General features: G+C 44.7%; 1 protein-coding gene across 1 annotated transcript; it reads left to right on the forward strand.

The window, feature by feature from the left end:
• The first annotated feature begins 1,537 nt into the window (after positions 1–1,537).
• FKBP9 (FKBP prolyl isomerase 9) lies at positions 1,538–17,885 on the forward strand. Its single transcript, XM_042817503.1, has 10 exons — positions 1,538–1,791; positions 4,504–4,649; positions 5,068–5,257; positions 5,930–6,075; positions 6,987–7,176; positions 9,128–9,273; positions 10,572–10,758; positions 13,039–13,184; positions 14,718–14,881; positions 16,277–17,885. Exons 1-10 carry the CDS (start codon positions 1,538–1,540, stop codon positions 16,457–16,459), a joined length of 1,752 nt encoding a protein of 583 aa, XP_042673437.1. The 3' UTR covers positions 16,460–17,885.
• Positions 17,886–19,666: the final 1,781 nt, after the last annotated feature.

Below are 19,666 nucleotides of genomic sequence, written 5' to 3' on the forward strand. Positions count from 1 at the left end.
CATCATCTCTTGTACTATCGCTGATTACTTGGGAGAAGAGGCCGACCCCCAGGTCTTTTCAGGGAGATGTAAAGAGTGAACATGCAGCACGATTGTCGTTGGGATGAGAAAGTGATTGTAACCACAAACCTGGTTATCTTGAAATAGCCGCCTGAGCTGCTGACTTCTTTCTCTTAGGTCACCTTGCAAGGTCTTAGCAATGTTAGTGTTATGCAAGAGCTTTGAAAACACTTTAAAAACATTAGATTTGGCTGCATCCCTGTGGGTGCTGTCAAACAACTGTGTGTCAGATGCATGCAGCCAGAAAGACAGCCTGGAAAAGAGAAGGCTCTAGGGAGACCTCTTACTCTTAGTGGCCCTCCAGTACTTGAAAGGAACTTATAAACAGGAGAGTAAGACTGACTTTTTGTACTGTCTACTAGTGATAGGATAAGAGGAAATGGCTTTAAACCAAAAGAGGGGAGCTTTAGGTTAGATGTTAGAAAGAAATTCTTTACTCAGAAGGGTGGTGAGGCACCATCACAGGCTGCCCAAACAGGTTGTGGATGCCTCAGCCCTGGAGGCATTCAAGGCCAGGCTGGATGGGATGCTGGGCAGCCTGATCTGGTGTGTGGCAGCCATTCCCAGGGCAAGGGGTTAGAAATGGATGGTCTTGACAGTCCCTTCCAACCCAAGCCATTCTTTGATTCTAAGATTTTATTTCAGTAGCTTCCTCAAGTGCTGCATCCACATGAAAGCGATGCTGTGTCCTGTATCAGCATCTCATCAGAGGTGTTGTTTAAACAACTGACATTCTTCTGTGCACGTCCATTCCAACCAGTTACCCCAGGGAGGGGGAGGCATTTCTTCTGACCAGGAAACTGCTGCCACAGTGTTCATTCTTTTTTCAAAAGAACAGAAAAAAAAAAAGTTATTTAACTTGTATGGACTACGGCTGGGTGCTTAGATTTTCCGCCGAGGCTGGTTAGGGTAACTGAGAAACCTAAGTTATCTGTTATCACAGCTTGCAGGACCGGAGAGTAGGGAAAATGGATGCTCGGGGGCCACGAACGCCCACTTCTTTTGGGCCCTGGCATCCCACTCGGTGTTCGCGAGGTCATTTTGCTGTGCCGCCCGCACGGTTCAGCCGGCAGGGCGTTGCGAACACCTGTACCTTTAGAAGTCAGAACACGCGGGCGGCGATTCCGAACCTCCACGGTTCCAGGTGACGCCGACCCCGCGGTTCGCCCCGGCGACTCCGGGGCCTCCGCGTCACGCCAGATCGCGGCGCCAGGCGAGTCCCGGCCGCGGTCCCCTCTCCTCGCCGCGACACGGAGCGGCGGGGCGGGGCGGGCAAGACCCGCGCGGCGCCACGTCGCGCCGGGGGCACCGCGCCGCACCCCCCGTCCCCAAGGCGGGGGCCGCGCCCCGCCCCGGGTGGGAGCATTGTGGGGGAAAGGGGCCGGAGGCGCCGCATCCACGTTTGCAAGTTCTGCCGCCGCCGGAGGAGGAGCGGAGCGGGGCGGGCGCGGCCGGCAGCCTTCCCTCGCCTGCCTCCATGGCGGGGCCGGCGGCCGTGCCTCGGCGGGGAGCGGGCTGCGGCGCGCTGCTGCTGCTGCCGGCGATGCTGGTGAGCTGGGCGGCCTGCCAGGCGCCGCCGGTGCCCGCCGCGGAGCCGCCCTGGGACGGCGCCGACGTCCACGTCGAGCGGCGCTTCGTGCCCGAGCGCTGCCCGCGGGCCGTGCGGCGCGGAGACTTCGTGCGCTACCACTACCTCGGCTCCTTCCCCGACGGCACCCGGTTCGACTCCAGGTCGGCGCGCGGCTCCGGCGGCGGGATGGAGGCAGGGAGCCGTCTGGGGGGCGCGGGGAGGAGGTCGGGTGGGTGTCCGGCGTGGGGAAGGAAGGCTGGAGGGCTGCGATGTGGTGAGGGGGCGTCGCTGCGGCCGTCGGGCCCCCTTTGGGGCGATCGGAACGCTCCGCTGCGTTCACCCTGCTACCCCGGGGGCTCCGGGTCCGTTAGGATGTCCGGGTGGGCAGCGGCGTCCCGTCACAGAGCCCAGGGATTTCCTGCCCGCTTCCGTCCGTGCCTTTCCTCTGTCTTGTTGAGGCTTAGCCCTACCAGAATGCAAAGCTTTCAGAGTCGTCGCTAACAGCAACACAACAGCAGTGCTCTCTCTGAAACGTTTGTGTGTATTATCCTTGAGTCAACGTGGACTGTCTCCAGCAAAACGCCTTCCTCGTGTTGTTTTGGGATCGGGAAACCTAAACAGTGGGATCAGGAGACCGAGAGGGACAGCAGCACTGCTCGCTGCGTGCTTTCTTCTCTATAATCTCGCTAATCTTCCCGTGCCCCAGGGAAATCATCGTCCTGCAGAGTGCGGTCGTGGGGGTTTCCCAGTGCATTTCAGGATGGCTCTGCATGAGGGCGACGTGCTCCCCGCTCACTTGAAAATGCATGCCGTTGTGGGAAGCAGCCACGTGTTCAGAGATGCGTTCCTGCTGTACCCACAGACGTCCATCAATCTTGTGCCGAGCTGTGCCTGCAGAGCTCTGCAGCACGCTGTGCACCTGGGCCCTGCGGCTGAGCGTGTGCTTGTGGAGCACAGAAGTGTTGGCTGGACTTCATTCCGTGTTCATGGTGGCGTGGGTGTGAGTTGTGTGGGGTGGGACAGGGCTGTGGGTTGTCTGTCCCCTCGGGCCCTCTAAATGGCAGTGCTGATAGCCAGTGCCAGTGGCAGCCTCACCAAAGTCCCTCAGGTGTTGAAATAAGGAAAGGTTTATTCGGATTCTTCTTCAGCTGTTGAAAATGGCCTTAAGCTTCCTGCTCTGTGCAGATGCTCCCAAGCTGTAATGCTGCTCCTCTTGCCAACACGCTACTCCCAGCTCTTCCAGTGACAGCTGTTTCACATAACTAACTGATACACTTCTTTATTCATTCTTGTTTCCACAGCCACAAAGCGATCTGGGTTTTTAAGCTTGAATTTAGTTCTCTATGCATCTGCTGTTAGTGTGGTGAGTTCTGCTGATAGAACCCGATATTGTTGAGGTGTAAAGGGTCTGCCAGGTCAGTTATGCAGAGCTGCACGCTCTACTCCCTGCTTAATTCAGCTCCTGCTCAGCACCAGTGGTTTCTTAATTGCAGGTTTATTTTTTGGCAAGAATAATAAAAGAAAAACCCACAGAAAAACAATAAAAAACGTTTTGGTTTGAAGTTCATCCCAAATTCAATGCCCCGCTTTATCGGGAGCTTATTTAAATACTTTCCGTCCTTGCGGGCCAGCGAGAATATCTGTGCAAGAGAAAGTGAGCGCTGCCTATAGAGGGCTCTCTGTTTTCAGGGAAGTGCTTGCCAGGAAGCAGAGAGCTCCCATGAAACATCCGAGGGGCTGCTGGGACCAGGGCCTGTTGAGGGAGCTCGGTGTGTTGTGTGAGTGACACTCACATCCTCCAAGGAGGGTCTGACATCATTTCCCCCTCACCGTCGCAGCGCTGGCTGCCCACCAGCACTGCAGCAGAACAGAGGCCTTTTTCTTCTCCACGTTCCTTTCTATCTGCAAAAAAAAAAAAAAAAAAAAAAAAAAAAGTCCTTTAAATTGTGAAAAGAATTTGAGAAGGTGAAAACAGTGGAAGCTTAGAAACAGGCATGAGGCTTTTGAAAACTTTCTGACAGGGTTTATACTTTCCTTTAAAGATGAATAGCGGCGGTAAGCTGGGTCCAGCAGAACAGGATGGTGTGGGGGCTTGGGGCAGCAGCAGGACTGACAAAGCTGGTGATGATGCTGTGCTGTGCTAACACTCTGCTTTCAGGACTGCGGGGAAAGCTTTCTTCAACATTTCTGAACAACTTCTTTCACCTGCTGAATGTTTCTTTTTGCAGTGGAGGATCTCTTAATCAGATCAACTGATTTTCAATCTGGCTGACTTGCTGTTCAAGGCACAGCTGTAGTTTTTGCTATTCAAGTCTAAGTGAAATGAGAGCTGGGTGTGTGGTGGAGAAAATAATCGATGGGCAAACCTCACAGTTAGGACTCAAAGGCCCCTTCTTCCCTTTCCCCTGCTCTAGCAGCCACCAAGCACGGCGTCTCACGTTGCAAAGCTTGTCAGTCTTGTGTGGTGTTTAATGTTGATTACCAGCGTTGACATGTTAAGATCCTATTGTGAGAGCAGCCATCCTTTCACATCCTGCAGCAGCATTTAATTTCCTCTTTTGTCCTGAATTTTTCAGTGCTGCTCCTAGCACTGGTGCGTAAATTAATCGTTGGTAGGTGTGGGTTTTGAGTGCCTGCTGTGTCTGTGGCACAGCGTTAGGATGTGTGTCAGCTGGGTGGCGAGCAGCCAGCAGAGGAAAGGATGGGTTAGAGTTTCAGAAACACCTGGAATTGATTGTTCCTTTAGCAGCTGCCTCTCAATAAACTTGGGCTAACAGTCAAAGGGGGGACGAGGTACAGATAAGCTCTGAAAAACCAGCAGGAATGTCAGTAAAGGATCCACTAACCTTTTCTCCCTGCTTTTCCCTTTGCAGCTATGACAGGGGATCCACTTTTAACGTGTTTGTGGGAAAAGGGCAACTTATTGCTGGGATGGACAAGGCCCTGGTTGGCATGTGTGTCAACGAGCGGCGCTTCGTGAAAATTCCCCCCAAGCTCGCCTATGGAAGCGAAGGCGTGTGTAAGTACAGTGTGCTGAAGGGGGAGCTGGGACTGCAGAGGACTTTCAGGCTGTAGCCATGCTAGCTAGAGATAGCTGTTTATTTGCATCTACTTTTTTTGTCAGATGCTTTTTTGTGTTTTGCTATTGTCAATCTGCACCAGGTCTTGCCAGTGACAAAGGCGGCTTTGCTTGCAGACTCACAGGCTTAGATCAAGGTCACTTGGACAGATGGATGTAGTTGATAGCAGTTCATGCTGTCAGATCCTCCTCCCCCTGTGCAGCTGCATAAGTGTTAAGGAGCAGAGGGATACAAACCCACAGATGAAGAAGTTGTGCACCACGGATTGTTTAGGGAATGTGGAGATTGATTCCCTTTACATTGCTGCCCTTTAGAAAACAGGACATAAACTCCATTGTGTTGTTCTGCTTTTTGCAGCTGGTGTGATCCCCCCCAATGCCGTGCTCCATTTTGATGTGCTTCTGATAGATCTTTGGAATCCTGAAGATGAAGTGCAGGTTGAGACTTACTTCAAACCTGAGAAGTGCACTCGGAGGGTCCAGGTGTCCGACTTTGTACGATACCATTACAATGGGACCTTCTTAGATGGGACTCTCTTTGATTCCAGGTGTGCAGCTGGGCTGTGTGTGCTTGTGTATTTTAGCATGTGTCTGAATTAGTCATGTGAAACCGTCCTCTTCTCCCCCATTCTGTTGGTAGAGCGGGTAGTGCTATCTGACCAGAAACACAGGGAATTTTCCCAAGAAATTAAAGCCAGCATCATGTAAAAATAATTTATTCAGGCACTATGGGACAGCAGTACTGACTCGGACCAATAAAACAAACAGCTGTAGAATTTCTGCACAGGTATTAACAGCCCGTATCTGTATTACTGTCTGCTGCAGTCAGCTTTATCACTAATACAGGATAGCTCTTCATGTTACATATGAGCTTTATACGTTAAGCAGGTGGAGGTTTAAAAGAAATTGAGCTATTAACACTTTTTTATTGAGATTTTGAATGTGCAGCATGTGTCCTTCGTTAAAGTCGTGTGGAAAATGATGCTTTAATAACAGCTGCCATTCTATTTGTAAATAAGTTTTCAAAACCTCTGCTAGGTTTCTGAGATAGCTAAATGTTCTGGCAAATGCTAGGCAGCGAGACGTTGGTCAATTGATGAGCAATGTTAATAATGAGCAGCAAATGGTGACATATATCATGCTTAGTGGTTGGCTGCTGGGGATTAATGTTGTTCCTGAATTGTTTGTTGGCTTTTTTTTTGGTTTGTTTATATTTTTAGCCATAATCGGATGAGAACTTACGATACCTATGTGGGCATTGGATGGCTGATTCCTGGAATGGATCAGGGTCTCTTGGGGATGTGCGTCGGGGAGAAGCGCATTATCACAATTCCACCTTTCCTGGCATATGGAGAAGAAGGAGATGGTAAAGTTGTTCCTTATTATTATTATTTTTAATCTGAGCCATCTATGTTCTAAAACAAAATCGAGCTTTGAGTATTTTAAATTCATGCTCAACATGACTGCTAATTTCAGACAAAGGGAACAAAGTGATGGAAGGAGAGATAAAAATGTGTCACGTATGGGATGTAACTGATTATAAAATACAAGATTTTTTTTAACATGAGCAGTATGTTGCTTAGTTAACTTATTTTTGGTACAAATTGTAATCTTTATATACTGAAATCTAATTTCATTTAGAGAATATCACTTGAAGTTAATAATGGCTCCAAAAAGTCAGGTGACTGCATAATTCTTCAAAGGCTGCCACTGGGAGCAGAAAACAGAAATACACAGGCTGTGTTAGGAAATCTTGACAAGATCTTGAGCTCACTGATTGTCAGACAAAGCAATCCACGTTATAATTTGTGTGTTGGTGAAGTGGTATTTTTTTACTGAGAGAGTCAGTTTATCCATCTTCAGCTTCCATTGTGTAGTCTCCTGTTTTGGTGTTAACAGGAGAGGAAGAGCAGATGTACCACATCTGTATGTTGGTGGATATTTTAGGCACTTTATTCATAAAGTGTGTTGGAAATAGTGGTAGCTTAGAACATGGAGCTCAGATGGACTTGGTGGCATACAGTGACTAAGGTGAGCATTACCAAAGAGCCTTGTTTTTGGTGAGGCAGTGCCATCACTATAGGAACAGAGGAAAATAACTAAGTGGGAGAATTAAGTGACAAATCCACACACAGAATGACTGACTAGAAGCAGATTATGCTGGTTTATTTTGGGAGGTGAAGTGCCTGATTTGGCAGTATTTTCCTTCAGCAACAACACTTAAGCTCCCTGTAGAACACGCTCTCTGTCTTACCAGCTTTCTGCTGTCGTTCTCAGGTAAGGAGATCCCTGGCCAAGCTTCTCTTGTCTTTGATGTGGCTTTGCTAGATCTCCACAACCCTAAAGATGGTATTACTATTGAGAACCAGCTTGTGCCGGAATCTTGTGAGCGAAGAACCCAAGCAGGAGACTTCATCCGATACCATTACAACGGCACGCTTTTGGATGGCACCTTGTTTGATTCCAGGTACCCAAACCCTTGAGCACCACAGATTCCATTTCCAACTTGGTTTGTCTGTCTTGTCCATAATATGCTTACATGAAACTCTTTGCCAGCCCTTCCTTTTCTGGAAATTTTGAATGGAGTTGGAGTCTTGTATTAAAAAAAAAACACCCAGCTCTTATCAAACTCAGAAGACAGAGGGCTGTTTTGTATCTGGGCACTATCAGAGACGCCATCTAGGGGTTGCCATCCATCTGATAAAGCTCTACATGCTTCAGACATGTGTGCTTGAATAGTTTTTGCTCCACTGAGCTTATTGCCAAGTAGGTAACTCTACTAAAGAGACAGAAAGTAAATATGATTCCTATTTTATTTTTTATGTCCTGAGGATTGTGGGTCAGTGATCTTGTGCCTAGTTGGAGGTTGAAACCTTCCTTCTCTACTTGAAAGCTGTCTACATTTTGAAGGCTGGTGCCTTTCAAGACAAAATTCATCAACACAGTTACTTCATAAAGGAAGAAGTTTCACTGTCACTTCATATTCATAGTGCTCTGGGTACATCCACACCTTGTACAGAATTATATGATAAATAATACCCTTGTAACTTACTGAGACATTATTTTTTTTTCTTTTAATGAGCAGTACATTACTTTCCTTCTCCACCTTTCAGAGCACCTTACAAAAACTTGCAAGTTGAGAACTTCTAGGTTATCCACAGTGCATCTGGCCAGAATATCTCTCTTTTTTTTTTTTTTTTATTTTCCAGAAGTAAATGGGTATTGTCTTTTCTGTAATAATTAAACAATCGTTTAAAATAGCTGTAATATGTTTACTGGGGGTTTTGTCAATAATTAGTAATAAAAGCTTTGTAGGCAGCTGCCTGTATATCATTCCAAAGAGCTGATAATTGTTATAATCTTCACTGCAGTGTCATATCCTGGCTTCCTGCAGAATTTACAAGAAAGGCCATGTCTAACAAGCCTAGGAAGAAATAGAGCAGCTACAATAGTTAGTGAAAGCCTTGGAGTCGGCCAGGAAAAAAAAAAGTCACTAGTACAGGGAGCATTCCAAAAGCACAGCTAATGGCTGGGGTCAAGATCGCTAATAATCTTTTCATTCATTTCTTTCTCTGCAATATTCAGCTGCAGAAAGTACCTGGGAAGCTCAGCCAAGGCTGTCTGGACTTAGAGCAGTTCAGCAAGCCCCCAGATTAACTGAGGTTGTATATTGGTCTCCTTCTGTCCCGGAGTTACCTCATAAAGATGAATTAAAACCTTTCTGCCTTCCCTTCTTTGTGTTGTGCCTCCATGTAACGTGGCTCAAAGAAAGGCAGAAGACAGACACATCCTTCTGGTAAACAATCACTTGTTGTTGCAGGCTTGTTTCACTCTTAGCTTAGGTGCAGAAGCATATTCATAAACCAGTGCTTCAGCGATTGAGATAGTTAAGAAGGGAAGGATAGTGTCGATACTTTTTGTTGTCATGACTCATTTTAATGCTGTGCATCCCAGGAGAACTCATTTATTCTGCCTCCTGCCTGTAGCAGTTCAGCAGCATAGCTGTGGTTGCAAACTGAGACAAAATGCACCTGAAATGTATCTTGCTAAGCACTGACGAGAATAGGGTTAGAGCATGGGAAAATTTAAAGGAGAAAACTGATATTTTTTTTTCCCAGCAATTTGAACTCAACAAACATCATTTGTAATAAAGTACAGACAAAGGTGAGATGTTTTTCAGCATATGGTAGGGATGCATTTGCAAACAAGCCAGGGTCCCAGTGGTGGCTATTGAATGGCACGTATGCATCACTGACTCGTGAAACTTGGTGGCCTACATTCATGGTGATTGCACTGTGTCTCTCTGGTGATGGTCAATGACCACGTGTTTGACCTCACTGGTTTAAGAATTGTGTTGCAAGATTCTGTACTCTCTTGAGCACCTGCCAGTGCTAAAAAAGCAAATAACTTTTCCACAGCTACTCACGAAATCGTACATATGACACCTATGTGGGGAAGGGCTATGTGATTGCTGGGATGGATGAAGGTTTGCTAGGTGTATGCACTGGTGAAAGGAGAAGAATAATAATCCCTCCTCACCTTGGATATGGAGAAGAAGGAAGAGGTAAGATTGACTTTTCATTCAAGACTTCCATAATTAATGATGTTTCCTTTGCTGTTCAGTGCAGTTGTTTGTAGTTAAGCGATATGAAGTATTTTTTTTTTTCCAACTTTCTGGCATACAGGAGGCTTATAAATTAATCTCTTAATTTTGTGGGCATGCAACTGACAGGATAACACCCAGAACGTGCACAATTATTTTAATTACCCAATAGGCAGGACAATAGGAATGCAGGACAATCTCTCATGTAATTGGTGACCTGGAATCATTTGGATAATTAATGTTTCAGGCAGATTGGTACTTGGTGACCTGAAATCATTTGGATAATCAGTGTTTCAGGCAGACTGGTACTTGGGTGCCAGGAACTGTGCAGCACTGCAGAGTCAGATTCCTTCCTGTGTGTCTTAACAAGTGCTGTGTGCTAAAGGAATTAACTGTGTTGAGTTTTCTTCCCCATTCCTTCCACAGCCACAGGTTTTGTGGACTCCTAAGCCGCCTCTGTAAACGGATGCATGTAACAGCAAAGTATCTGTGTATGTATAACATACAATTAAAATTCCTTTGGGAGGATTTACTGGTACTGAAAGGATTGCTGTGAGAGGTTGAATATGATCATCCTTCTAGCCAATCACAGTGCTGTGGCTGGTATTTTAAAAGCTACCTCCAGGGTTGATATTTGGAAAAAAACTGACTTAGAAGAGAAGCCTGTGTTCTGTGAATACAAATTCTGGGCTCTTGATTTGGGAATGAGGTTCCTTACCAACAAAACTCATTGCTGGCTCTGGATGTGCCTGGCACTGCTGGTAATGCAATTATCATTATTCTGCATAGGGGAGAAGAAGTTGCTTGCTATCAGCACATATTAGGAAAATGTAACCTTTAAGACACAATGGCATTCCTTGAAGCATGAGAAATCCTAGGAGAATTCTGATGATCGATAATGAGTTGATGTGTGAAACAAATAGCAGTTTCATTTAGGGGGGTCAGAGGAAAATACATGCTTACTGCTTCATTTCTGAGTGGTTTTCCAATTCGGAGTAATGAATATTCTTTTCTTCATCATGGAACTGAGTGCAAACTCAGTGCTTTTCTACTGGTTCCCTTTCCTACATTGGATGAAACTTGCATCTGTTGCTTGTAGAGAAGCTGTAATCCTTTAATTCTGAACAAGAAGAGCAAAGTGACTCAGTAGTGGACGTAGAGGGAATTATTATTTCTACTGGGTACAGAACCTGGTCATCATATGACTTTTTGGGTACCATTTCTATTCCTACTACTTGCCTAATTTGCTTCTTATCTAGGAAAGATTCCTGGATCTGCGGTGCTGGTCTTTGACATTCATGTGGCTGACTTCCACAACCCCTCTGATTCAGTCAGCATTACTGTTAACTACAAACCTTCCAACTGCAGCCTCCTGAGTAAGAAGGGAGATTACCTGAAGTATCACTACAATGCTTCACTCCTGGATGGCACTTTGCTGGTCTCGACGTAAGTATGTTACCCATTAAAGAAACTGGCTCTGGCAGCAGTGAAGGCAGAGTGAATATCACAGAATCACAGAATGGCCAGGGTTGGAAGGGACCTCAAGGATCATGAATCTCCAACCCCTTGCCACAGGCAGGGCCACCAACTTCCCCATTTAATACCAGCCCAGGCTGCCCAGGGCCCCATCCAACCTGGCCTTGAACACCTCCAGGGATGGGGCATCTACAGCCTCTCTGGGCAGCTGTTCCAGCACCTTACCACTCTCTGTAAAGAATTTCCCCCTGATATCCAACCTAAATCTTTCCTCCCTCAACTTAAAACCATTTCCCCTTGTCCTGCAGTTATCTATTCTTTTAAAGAGTTGATTCCCCTCCCCCTGTAGGCTCCCTTTAGGTATTGAAAGGCTGCAATGAGGTCACCCCGCAGCCTTCTTCTCTCCAAGCTGAACAAGCCCAGCTCCCTCAGCCTGTCCTCATAGGGGAGGTGCTCCATTCCCCTGATCATCTTTGTGGCTCTCCTCTGGACCCTCATCTGGAATAGCCTGAGAAGCTATTACACAGTTTGTATTTTTATGTCTGCCTGCCTAAGAAGTATTGGAGAAGGAAGGCAGTCTATCATAGTGAGAGAACCAGGAACAAAGAGGGTTTAGGAATGTGCTGGAAAGAGCATAAACACTACAGGCAGAGTGATGAAACGAGTTGGCTGCATGACAGATGGCAAATTCAGGAATCTGGGCCCGTTGTACCTCAGTGGCACAGGGCTATGTGTATGAGCAAACCAGTTTCCTGGTAGAGTTTGCACTCTGTTGGTCCAGTGCTCCTGAGAGAGGTCTGGTAGAGGCACTCGGTGCGGTCCTGTTAAAGCTAGCTTCAGGGTGTAGTACAGTAAGTAGTCATCATCATATCTGTACCACGGATGGGTGCTGGTTTTCCTTAGTGCAGCTGTACTGTTGCAATCAGTGGCGGCGTGGAGAAATTATCATCAGGTCATTGCTGTGATTATAGTGTTTCTCTTCCTGTTGACAGTAGGTTTATGAGGGTAGCAGAGTGCTCCAGTCTCTCATACACAACTAAAGTAAGCCCACAACACTGTTTAGCTGCAGCTTCAATACTTTTGCTAGCTTGTTTCTGTTGTTTTGTGGATAGCATTAGTCATCTAAATAATATTTTATTTTTGGCAGGGAAGTTGGAAAAAGCTATTTTTAAACAGGTTATAATTATTATAGGAAGCCAGTGCATAGTTTTCACAGTTCACACAATAGCTTGCAGAGCTGAAAAGCTGACTTACGTTGAAGCACATGATATTATGCTGTGCTCAGGTATGTATGGAAGTAACACCATGCATACAAAACACCTTTTATGTGGTAGAAATGCACAATTCTCATTTTGTGGCAGGAGCCAAGTGAGACTCTTATTCAAAGCAGTTCACAGGGCATCAAAGATCATATATCTCACAATTCTAAATGGAAGATGGGCCTGCAATCCATTGAATTCTTTTCTTTGCAAATAACACTCTGTAAAAAAAAAACCAAAAAACAGAATGTGTCCTGCAATGGTCAAGTCAAGCCAAACAGCCAAGGACAGAGACTGACAGAAGAAAGGATCCTGCTGATGTGGTGCATACTATGTAAGAAGTCTTGACACAGGACACTCTTATTTTTAGAGTTACAACGTATGCTTATCTCTTACCTCTTGGTCATTTCTAATTTCAGGAATAAACTAGAGCAACAAAGCATAATTCAACAAGTGATAATGTTAAATAGCAGTAGTACTCTTATGCTTTCCAGCTGCCTTGATAATTCACTTGTTATGGTGAGTGATTAATATTAATGAAATGGCTGGTGCATGTGAATGTATCCCAGTCCTTGTAGGCTTGTAGTTCTGGGACAAATTTACATCTGGAGTTTTTAGATGTGCTAAAAAAGCCAACGTTGTTAGTTGAACATATTTGAGAGGCAGAACATCTTGGTTAGAAATAAACTACTTTGGGGGTTTAATTGGCAGGATGAATCATGCTAATGGGATTTCTTTCACGAAACCTAGAATTTTAATACCAGATGGCTTCTCAACTGGGACACTTCTGTTTGATGTTGCCTTGAGAAGAACTTCAGGTAACTGCTTGGTAGAACAGAGCATTGGGCATGAAATTAATTCTTGCTAAAGAGAAAACACTAATTAGAAACTGCTACTTACGTGGTAGTTCTGAATAATAGAAATTCTCTACAGTATGTTGATTTATTTATTTTTTAATTTTGTGGTTCTTTTCCTGCTCCCCTTGCTCCAGACACAGTCTTGGCAAGACCTACAACATAGTTTTGGGATCCGGACAGGTGGTGATAGGGATGGACATGGGCCTGCAGGATATGTGTGTCGGGGAGCGACGGACGGTGGTTATACCACCTCATCTTGGTTATGGAGAAGATGGAGTGGGTAAGTGAGACCTATTGCATGGCCACCACCTATGCATGGCCACTTAGGACCTCTGGAGCATGTCTGCAGGTTTTGTTACTTGCTAAGTGTTAGGATATAAGGTGAGTCTCTCTTAGCTGCTTGAACATGATTTCTTAGAGTTTGTTTTCATTGCATTATTTTAGGCACTGCCCCCATTCCCTGTGGAAAGGAACGTACTGCCTGTGTTGCATTTAAGTCATGTTATTGCTGTGGCCAGTGCAGAGAGTATCCCAGTGCAAAGGTTAACACGTGCTCCAGTTGTGTTGCTTTGTCAAAATGGAAAGCTCCAGGCACTCTGGTGTTACAGAGAGATATAAACACAGTTCTCACTGATAGAGAATGGGTACTCACTGTGCTGTAAAGACAACTGAATTTAGCACTTGTGTGTTAGAAAATTCAAAGAAAAGTCAAAATTCAGAAACCATGTAATCTGAGTGTAAAATATGCAGCAATTTACGACCACAACTGTTGAAACCCCAGCAAGAAAACAAGGCACCTTGGAAAATCCATGTTTTAGAGCACTGAGGCTTATCAGTTTTTTAATGACAAGGACAACAATAGAAAGAACAATATTATCTATCAATATAGAAATGATAAGAACTTTGATAGTTAAAGAACTGAGGGGAACGAATCTTATCAGGAGATTCCCAAGAGCAAAAAGCTGTGGTTTAATGTGGAAACAGCTGTGTAAGTAGCTATGCTCCTTGAATGTCTCCAGAACAGCTTGTACTTTGTAAAAACTGCCAGGCATCAAATGTCAGGCTTAATGGAGAATTAATTTGTGATAAGTGATAAAAAGGCTTTATACTTGTACCTGGTTTCCATAAGAATTATGAAGAAATATGAGTATTAGAAATATATGACATTTTATACTATTCTATAAGACTTGTGTAAGTTATTTTTCAATGTATTATATATAATGGAAAAAAACCCCTGCTATTTATATTTAATTTAATATTATATTTAAAAACCCCTTATGAATATACCAGTGGTAGGTATTTGGCATCACACTAACTGTATTTGATATCCATGGTTTGAAACATTGCATGATGGTCAGTGTTTTGATTTATGCCCACAAATCTGAAGAGCTTCTTGTTGCTGCTGAATAAAAGTTAGAGATGACCTCTATTTTACTTTTTCAAGGATAAGTGAAGCTCCTTCTGTAGTTTAATTGAGGCAGTATAGCTAGCTGGTACAACACGTGTATGTATTTGTGTCACTGACACTTTGACACACAGTATATTGTGTAGATAAATTAATTCCCACAATTTTTACTTTCTAATTTTAAAAAAAAAGGTGGATGCAGTTTTATTCTGATTTCTTCCTTTATGTTACATTCACCTCTGCTGAAGGGAGCAGGAAGGTTTGGTGGGCTTGGAATCCCAGGGCTCGGGAATCCCAATAGAAAAGAACCCATTGGAGATGGAAGAGAAATACAATTCTGTATTAAAAGCAAATGTCCTCACTTACTCTCAAGAGTATAAATACCTCTCTTTGCCTTTTGTTGGACAGAAGGAGAAGTGCCTGGCAGTGCTGTGTTAGTTTTTGACATTGAACTGCTGGAGCTGGTGTCTGGCTTGCCTGAAGGATACATGTTTGTCTGGAACGGTGAAGTCTCTCCCAATCTTTTTGAAGAAATAGACCAGAATCACGACGGAGAGGTTCTTTTGGAAGAGGTAACCTAAGGCAGTGAAAATCCTTCCTATGGTTTTTTTCCTGATGCCATCACCAAGGTGCTCAGATATCATAGAATGGGCTCTTTGCTTCACTTTGCTTGTCTTTTTTCGTATCTCGGGTGTTTTCAAGTTAACAGGAAGCCAGTGTGTCTGTTTAAATACAGTTATTTAGCTCTAGAGAGGGAAGTGAGGGGAAAAAAGCCAAACAGGAATGGCCATACTACTTAAGACTCTGTTCTACTGTTGTCTCCTGCAGTCAACATCAGATCTGTAGGGAAAGGGCATAAAAGGCAAGGCTAGTATTCAATGATCCTTCACTATATCAACCTTGACAGTGTCTGCTCACTGAAGGTTTTTGGTGAAATCTTGAGACCAAGAGGAGCTTGCAGTAGTGCATCCAGGAACCGTCCAATGCTTCTGGAACCTCCCTGGGTGAATGGTGTGCTGTGCAATGAACAAGTCCTTCCCCTCACTTGCTCTTCAAATCTGCGGTGTGAGAATGCCACTGAGTGGCAAGTCCCTTCTCTTTGCTGTGCCACTTCTGATCCTATACATCTCTGCGAGGTTTTCTTCTGTGTTTTCTCTTCACTGAGGAATTTCATTTGTTTGTTTTGAATTCTCTAGTCTTCCCTGTCACGTCCTCCTGGTCACTGGCAAGGAGGGAGGGAGGAGCAAAGGAGACCAGAGGGCGCTTAGTCCAAAAAGTGTCAATGAATGGCAAAAGAAGTTCTTGCAACTTAAGCTTGTTTAGCAAGTAGTGCCATAGAGATCAGTGATCAGCAAAGCTGACTGCGGGCTTTCTGTTCGTGGCAAGCCAGCAGTATGACTTCTGCCAGATGTCTACCTCCAATAACATCATCACATGTGTCAGGAAAGAATTTTTAGGGAAAACTAACCTTGTAACCTGGCAACCTTTTCATCACTCTTCCCTTCATCAAAATTATGGGAATCGAATGCAAGGCATAATGCCTGAAGCTACTTTAACAAAATGCATGGTATCCTGATATTTCAGCTCTCATTTGTGTTTCATTCTTTCGTGCACGATCTTTTAAGCTGCAGGTGGAGGCTTCTTTTACAGGACAAACTTCTTGTGTCAGCATGCAGAATTAGACACCCTCTCTCTGTACAGAACTGCTCCTAAGTCACTTTTTGTTCACCTCATCTTTCCTACACTCAGAAAAAAACAAACCTGAAACAAAACACTCAAAATGATGAGAAATAGCTTTCTCTGAATCCAGAGATGGCGGGAATAAGTTGAGGAAATTCCCCTCGAGCTCCACGTAGTGCAATTTAATCTCGTCTGTCTCTCCTAATTAGTCTAATTTAAGTTGTAAGATTTATCTCATCAGTTCAGTGTTTGTTCTAAATGAGCTGTTTTCTCCTCCTTTCCCACAGTTTTCAGAGTACATTCAAGCTCAGGTTGATTCTGGCAAAGGAAAACTAGCTCCTGGTTTTGATTTTGAGAAGATTGTCAAAAATATGTTCACCAATCAGGACCGGGATGGAAATGGTAAAGTTACTGCGGAAGAATTCAAGCTGAAGGACCAAGAGGCCAAAGAGGGACACGACGAACTGTAAAGCTAAGAGGAGTGAAGGGTACTGGGCTGGCCTACTCTTAGGACGTGTGTACTGGGAGGGGTTTAAGCAAGTGTGTTTCTGTAAGGTTAGTGCTCAGCCTGTGTGTGCCCATGCGTGTGTGCTGGGCAGACTGATGAAACAGGAGGAGATTTTTCAGTTGGAACTGTTAGGTGTATGTAAAAATAAAAAGCAGTCTTAAGTGCCTTAAGAGAGGATGTGTAACCTGATAGAGTGTACTGCCAGACGTGGCGTCGTGAAGCATGCGGTCTGTGGATCAATACAAAGTGACTTGGATGTGTGGAGGGGAGACACTCACAGAGTGCCTTAAAAAGAACTTTGAGAAACACGCCATACCTGAAATATTTCTGCAGGAGGACAAATCAGAAAACATTCCCCGTGAAAATAACTCAACATTGTCAGTAGTTGATCCCATTTCCTTTCAGAAGGGATGAGCGCTCTCTCCGGTAACGGAACAAACTCAGAGGAATATTTGCCAGTGGGAGCTCTTGATTTGCAAATTGCAGAACACATCAGTGATCACCGTGCCATTGCAGAATGTCCTAAGCTGTGAAGTGAACAGGCCTGTATCTGTGTGAGGGGTGGGTTATTGCTTCATGAAATGAGTTTGCCAACCCTCTGTTATATTTAATAACTTTGACTCTTCTTGCTGGCCTGTTCAAACACTGTTCACCGTTTTAGGGGGTGATTCCCAAACATTTATAGTTGCAATTTTATTTATAGTTCTGTTAGACTTTAAATATTAGTATTACGGGGTCCAAATGGTGTCATAAGTACTGGATACAATCGATTCTGTGTTGGGCTTCTGCCTCCTATTTAGGGAATTGTTAGGCTCAGGAGCCACGAGGAGCTGGTGCAGCAGAGCAGCCTGGCATGGTGAACAAACAAAAAGACAGTGACAGAATCAAGGAACAGACCCTGTTTACACCTGCAAATGTTCTGGCGTATCCCTCGATATATCAGATGAGCCCTGGGAGTGCTGTTTAGATGATGAACTCTTCATACAATCACCCGTGAAAGCTCTAAATGTAGCTCTAGCTGTTTAATATAAAAATACGCTGAATAGCCATTTTTTTTCTTCTGGAAAGCTGTATGATTTCCCCCCTCACTCCATTACACATAAAGAGCACAAATAGGTATAGTGCAACACTGTCAAAGACACGTAGAAAGGGAGTTGTGTTTCATTATATGCTTTGTGTCTACTTCCTTGCTTCTCTTCATCTGTACATGTGGGTTGTAAGCTCCCTGAGATGCTCTTTAGAAACTGATGTTTTGATTGGGCAAAAACATTTTGTATTGGTTTTTAATACAGCTGTTAAAGAAAAAGCAGTGAACTATTTTTGGCATTTGATATCATTAAATGTTGGATGACTGATCTTTTTGTTAAATAAAATGTTGATTAATTACATTTTCTTCCTGGCATTTTGATAGGTGGGGACAGAGCAGAAGCAAATACCCTTCACACAGCACTCTCCTTGTGCACACAACAGTCTACCATGTTCAGTTTTACTACTAATCTCAGGGAAAAAATACTTTGAATTAAAATACTTGATTCGAAGCAGTTAAAACCACAATCAAATGTTCTGGTTGTGTACTTCACAGAAAAGAATATAAATCAACTCTCTGGCCTTGCAGAGAGTTCTCTATGCTAACCACCCCATACTTGCATCACTTGGGACCACTGGGCAGGTGATGTTTCCCTGGGCTGGGGCCTCGATGTCTCTCAGCTGATGAAGCTGGATTACATACAGAAGGAGCAGTGTTTAATTCCTCAGGGTAGTGAAAGCAAACCCACTGTGCTTTGCAGCTGGGATTTGATGTTTTCACTTCTGTAGGTCCAGCGTTGCATGTACTGCAAGTAAAATGCTGGGAACCTGGTCTGCTTTGGGGCCAATGTCAGCTACACCTCAGCTATAAACACTGTAGCTAGCAGTAGATGGCAATGGAAATGCAAATATATTTTTTTTACCTGATTTGGCTCCTCAGAAGTGTCAACATCTTGCAAAAGTAGATTTCTCAGAACAGCATTGCACAAAGTTTTTCCCCTGCATTTTAGTTGTAAGTAGATTGCTTGCTTGCCGCTGTTGTTCAGATTTACTTCTGTGCATTTATGGAGCCAACGTGGGGAGCTGGAAGCAAGTTCTGATTGAGTGCTGCCAGAAATAGTCCCCAAAATGTGGAAATAACCCCATAATCTCTTCACTGTGTACCTCAATAAGACGTGTTCTGAGGATGGAAAATGTGAGAAAAATCTTAGTCGCTGGGGCTGTCTGCGTGGAGGATCCTTGCAGTCACTTCCCCGAGGTGATCTGAAAGTTCCTAGAAAACCAGGAGCGCAGAGCTGTCCTGTGGGTTTGGCTGAGTACAAAGAGCAGCACTGCAGTCCCTTGGCAATCCCTCAGACTGCAACGCTGGAGTTTTTCAGAAGCACAGGTCTGTGATGGTGTAACAGGTCTGACTTCACTGCCCAGGGCTAGGGTACATCGAGGAGCGAAATCTTCATTGTACTCTTTCTTAGGCCTTCACAAGTGTGGTTTGTGACTTCTCCAAATGATGGTTTCTGCCCAGAGGAAGCTGCTGTTAATACCCCCTCCCTGCACCTCACCCACCAAGTCTGGAGCTGCCGTTTCAGAAAGGAGAACGCAGCTTTGGGATAAGCAGAGAATAAGCAGGCAAACTTACTGCAAAATAATCATGTCTACATGATGTACTTACTTGCCTAGGCAAAGGCAAGTCGGACCACATTAAGCTGAACTACGTTGAAGTTTTTAATGATTCACATAAACCCTGCCTGTTGCCCTCCTTTCTGTTAGCAGCTCTAGGTTCCAACCTTAAAGGCAAGCTCAGGCCCATCTTTGAGAGGATGTGGTTGTGCTGAAGCTGAATACCTCCAACCCCGTGCTCCTTGCAGTGTGCAGAGACCCTCCGAAGGCAAAGGGGCTCCAGCTGGGAGCCTTTCTTGGTCCCACCACACTGACCTCCCAGCCTCTGGGGCTTGTGGAGTTCCAGTATGTCCTGTCCTTACCATAGAGGGGCAAATGTGAGTCCTGGTTTGTTTGCTTGTTTTCCAGCAGGGAAAAGAAACTGTATTTCCAGATCTCGAGAAGTCTATATGGGAACTTGGAGATAGCAGCAGAGAAACAGAAGTGCTCATTATGCAGGTGGTGTATAACCAACCAGTTACCCAAC

This window comes from Centrocercus urophasianus, unplaced genomic scaffold, assembly GCF_019232065.1.
Source record: "Centrocercus urophasianus isolate 14NV4802_14NV808 unplaced genomic scaffold, USGS_Curo_1.0 seq_16, whole genome shotgun sequence".
NCBI classification, from domain to species: domain Eukaryota; kingdom Metazoa; phylum Chordata; class Aves; order Galliformes; family Phasianidae; genus Centrocercus; species Centrocercus urophasianus.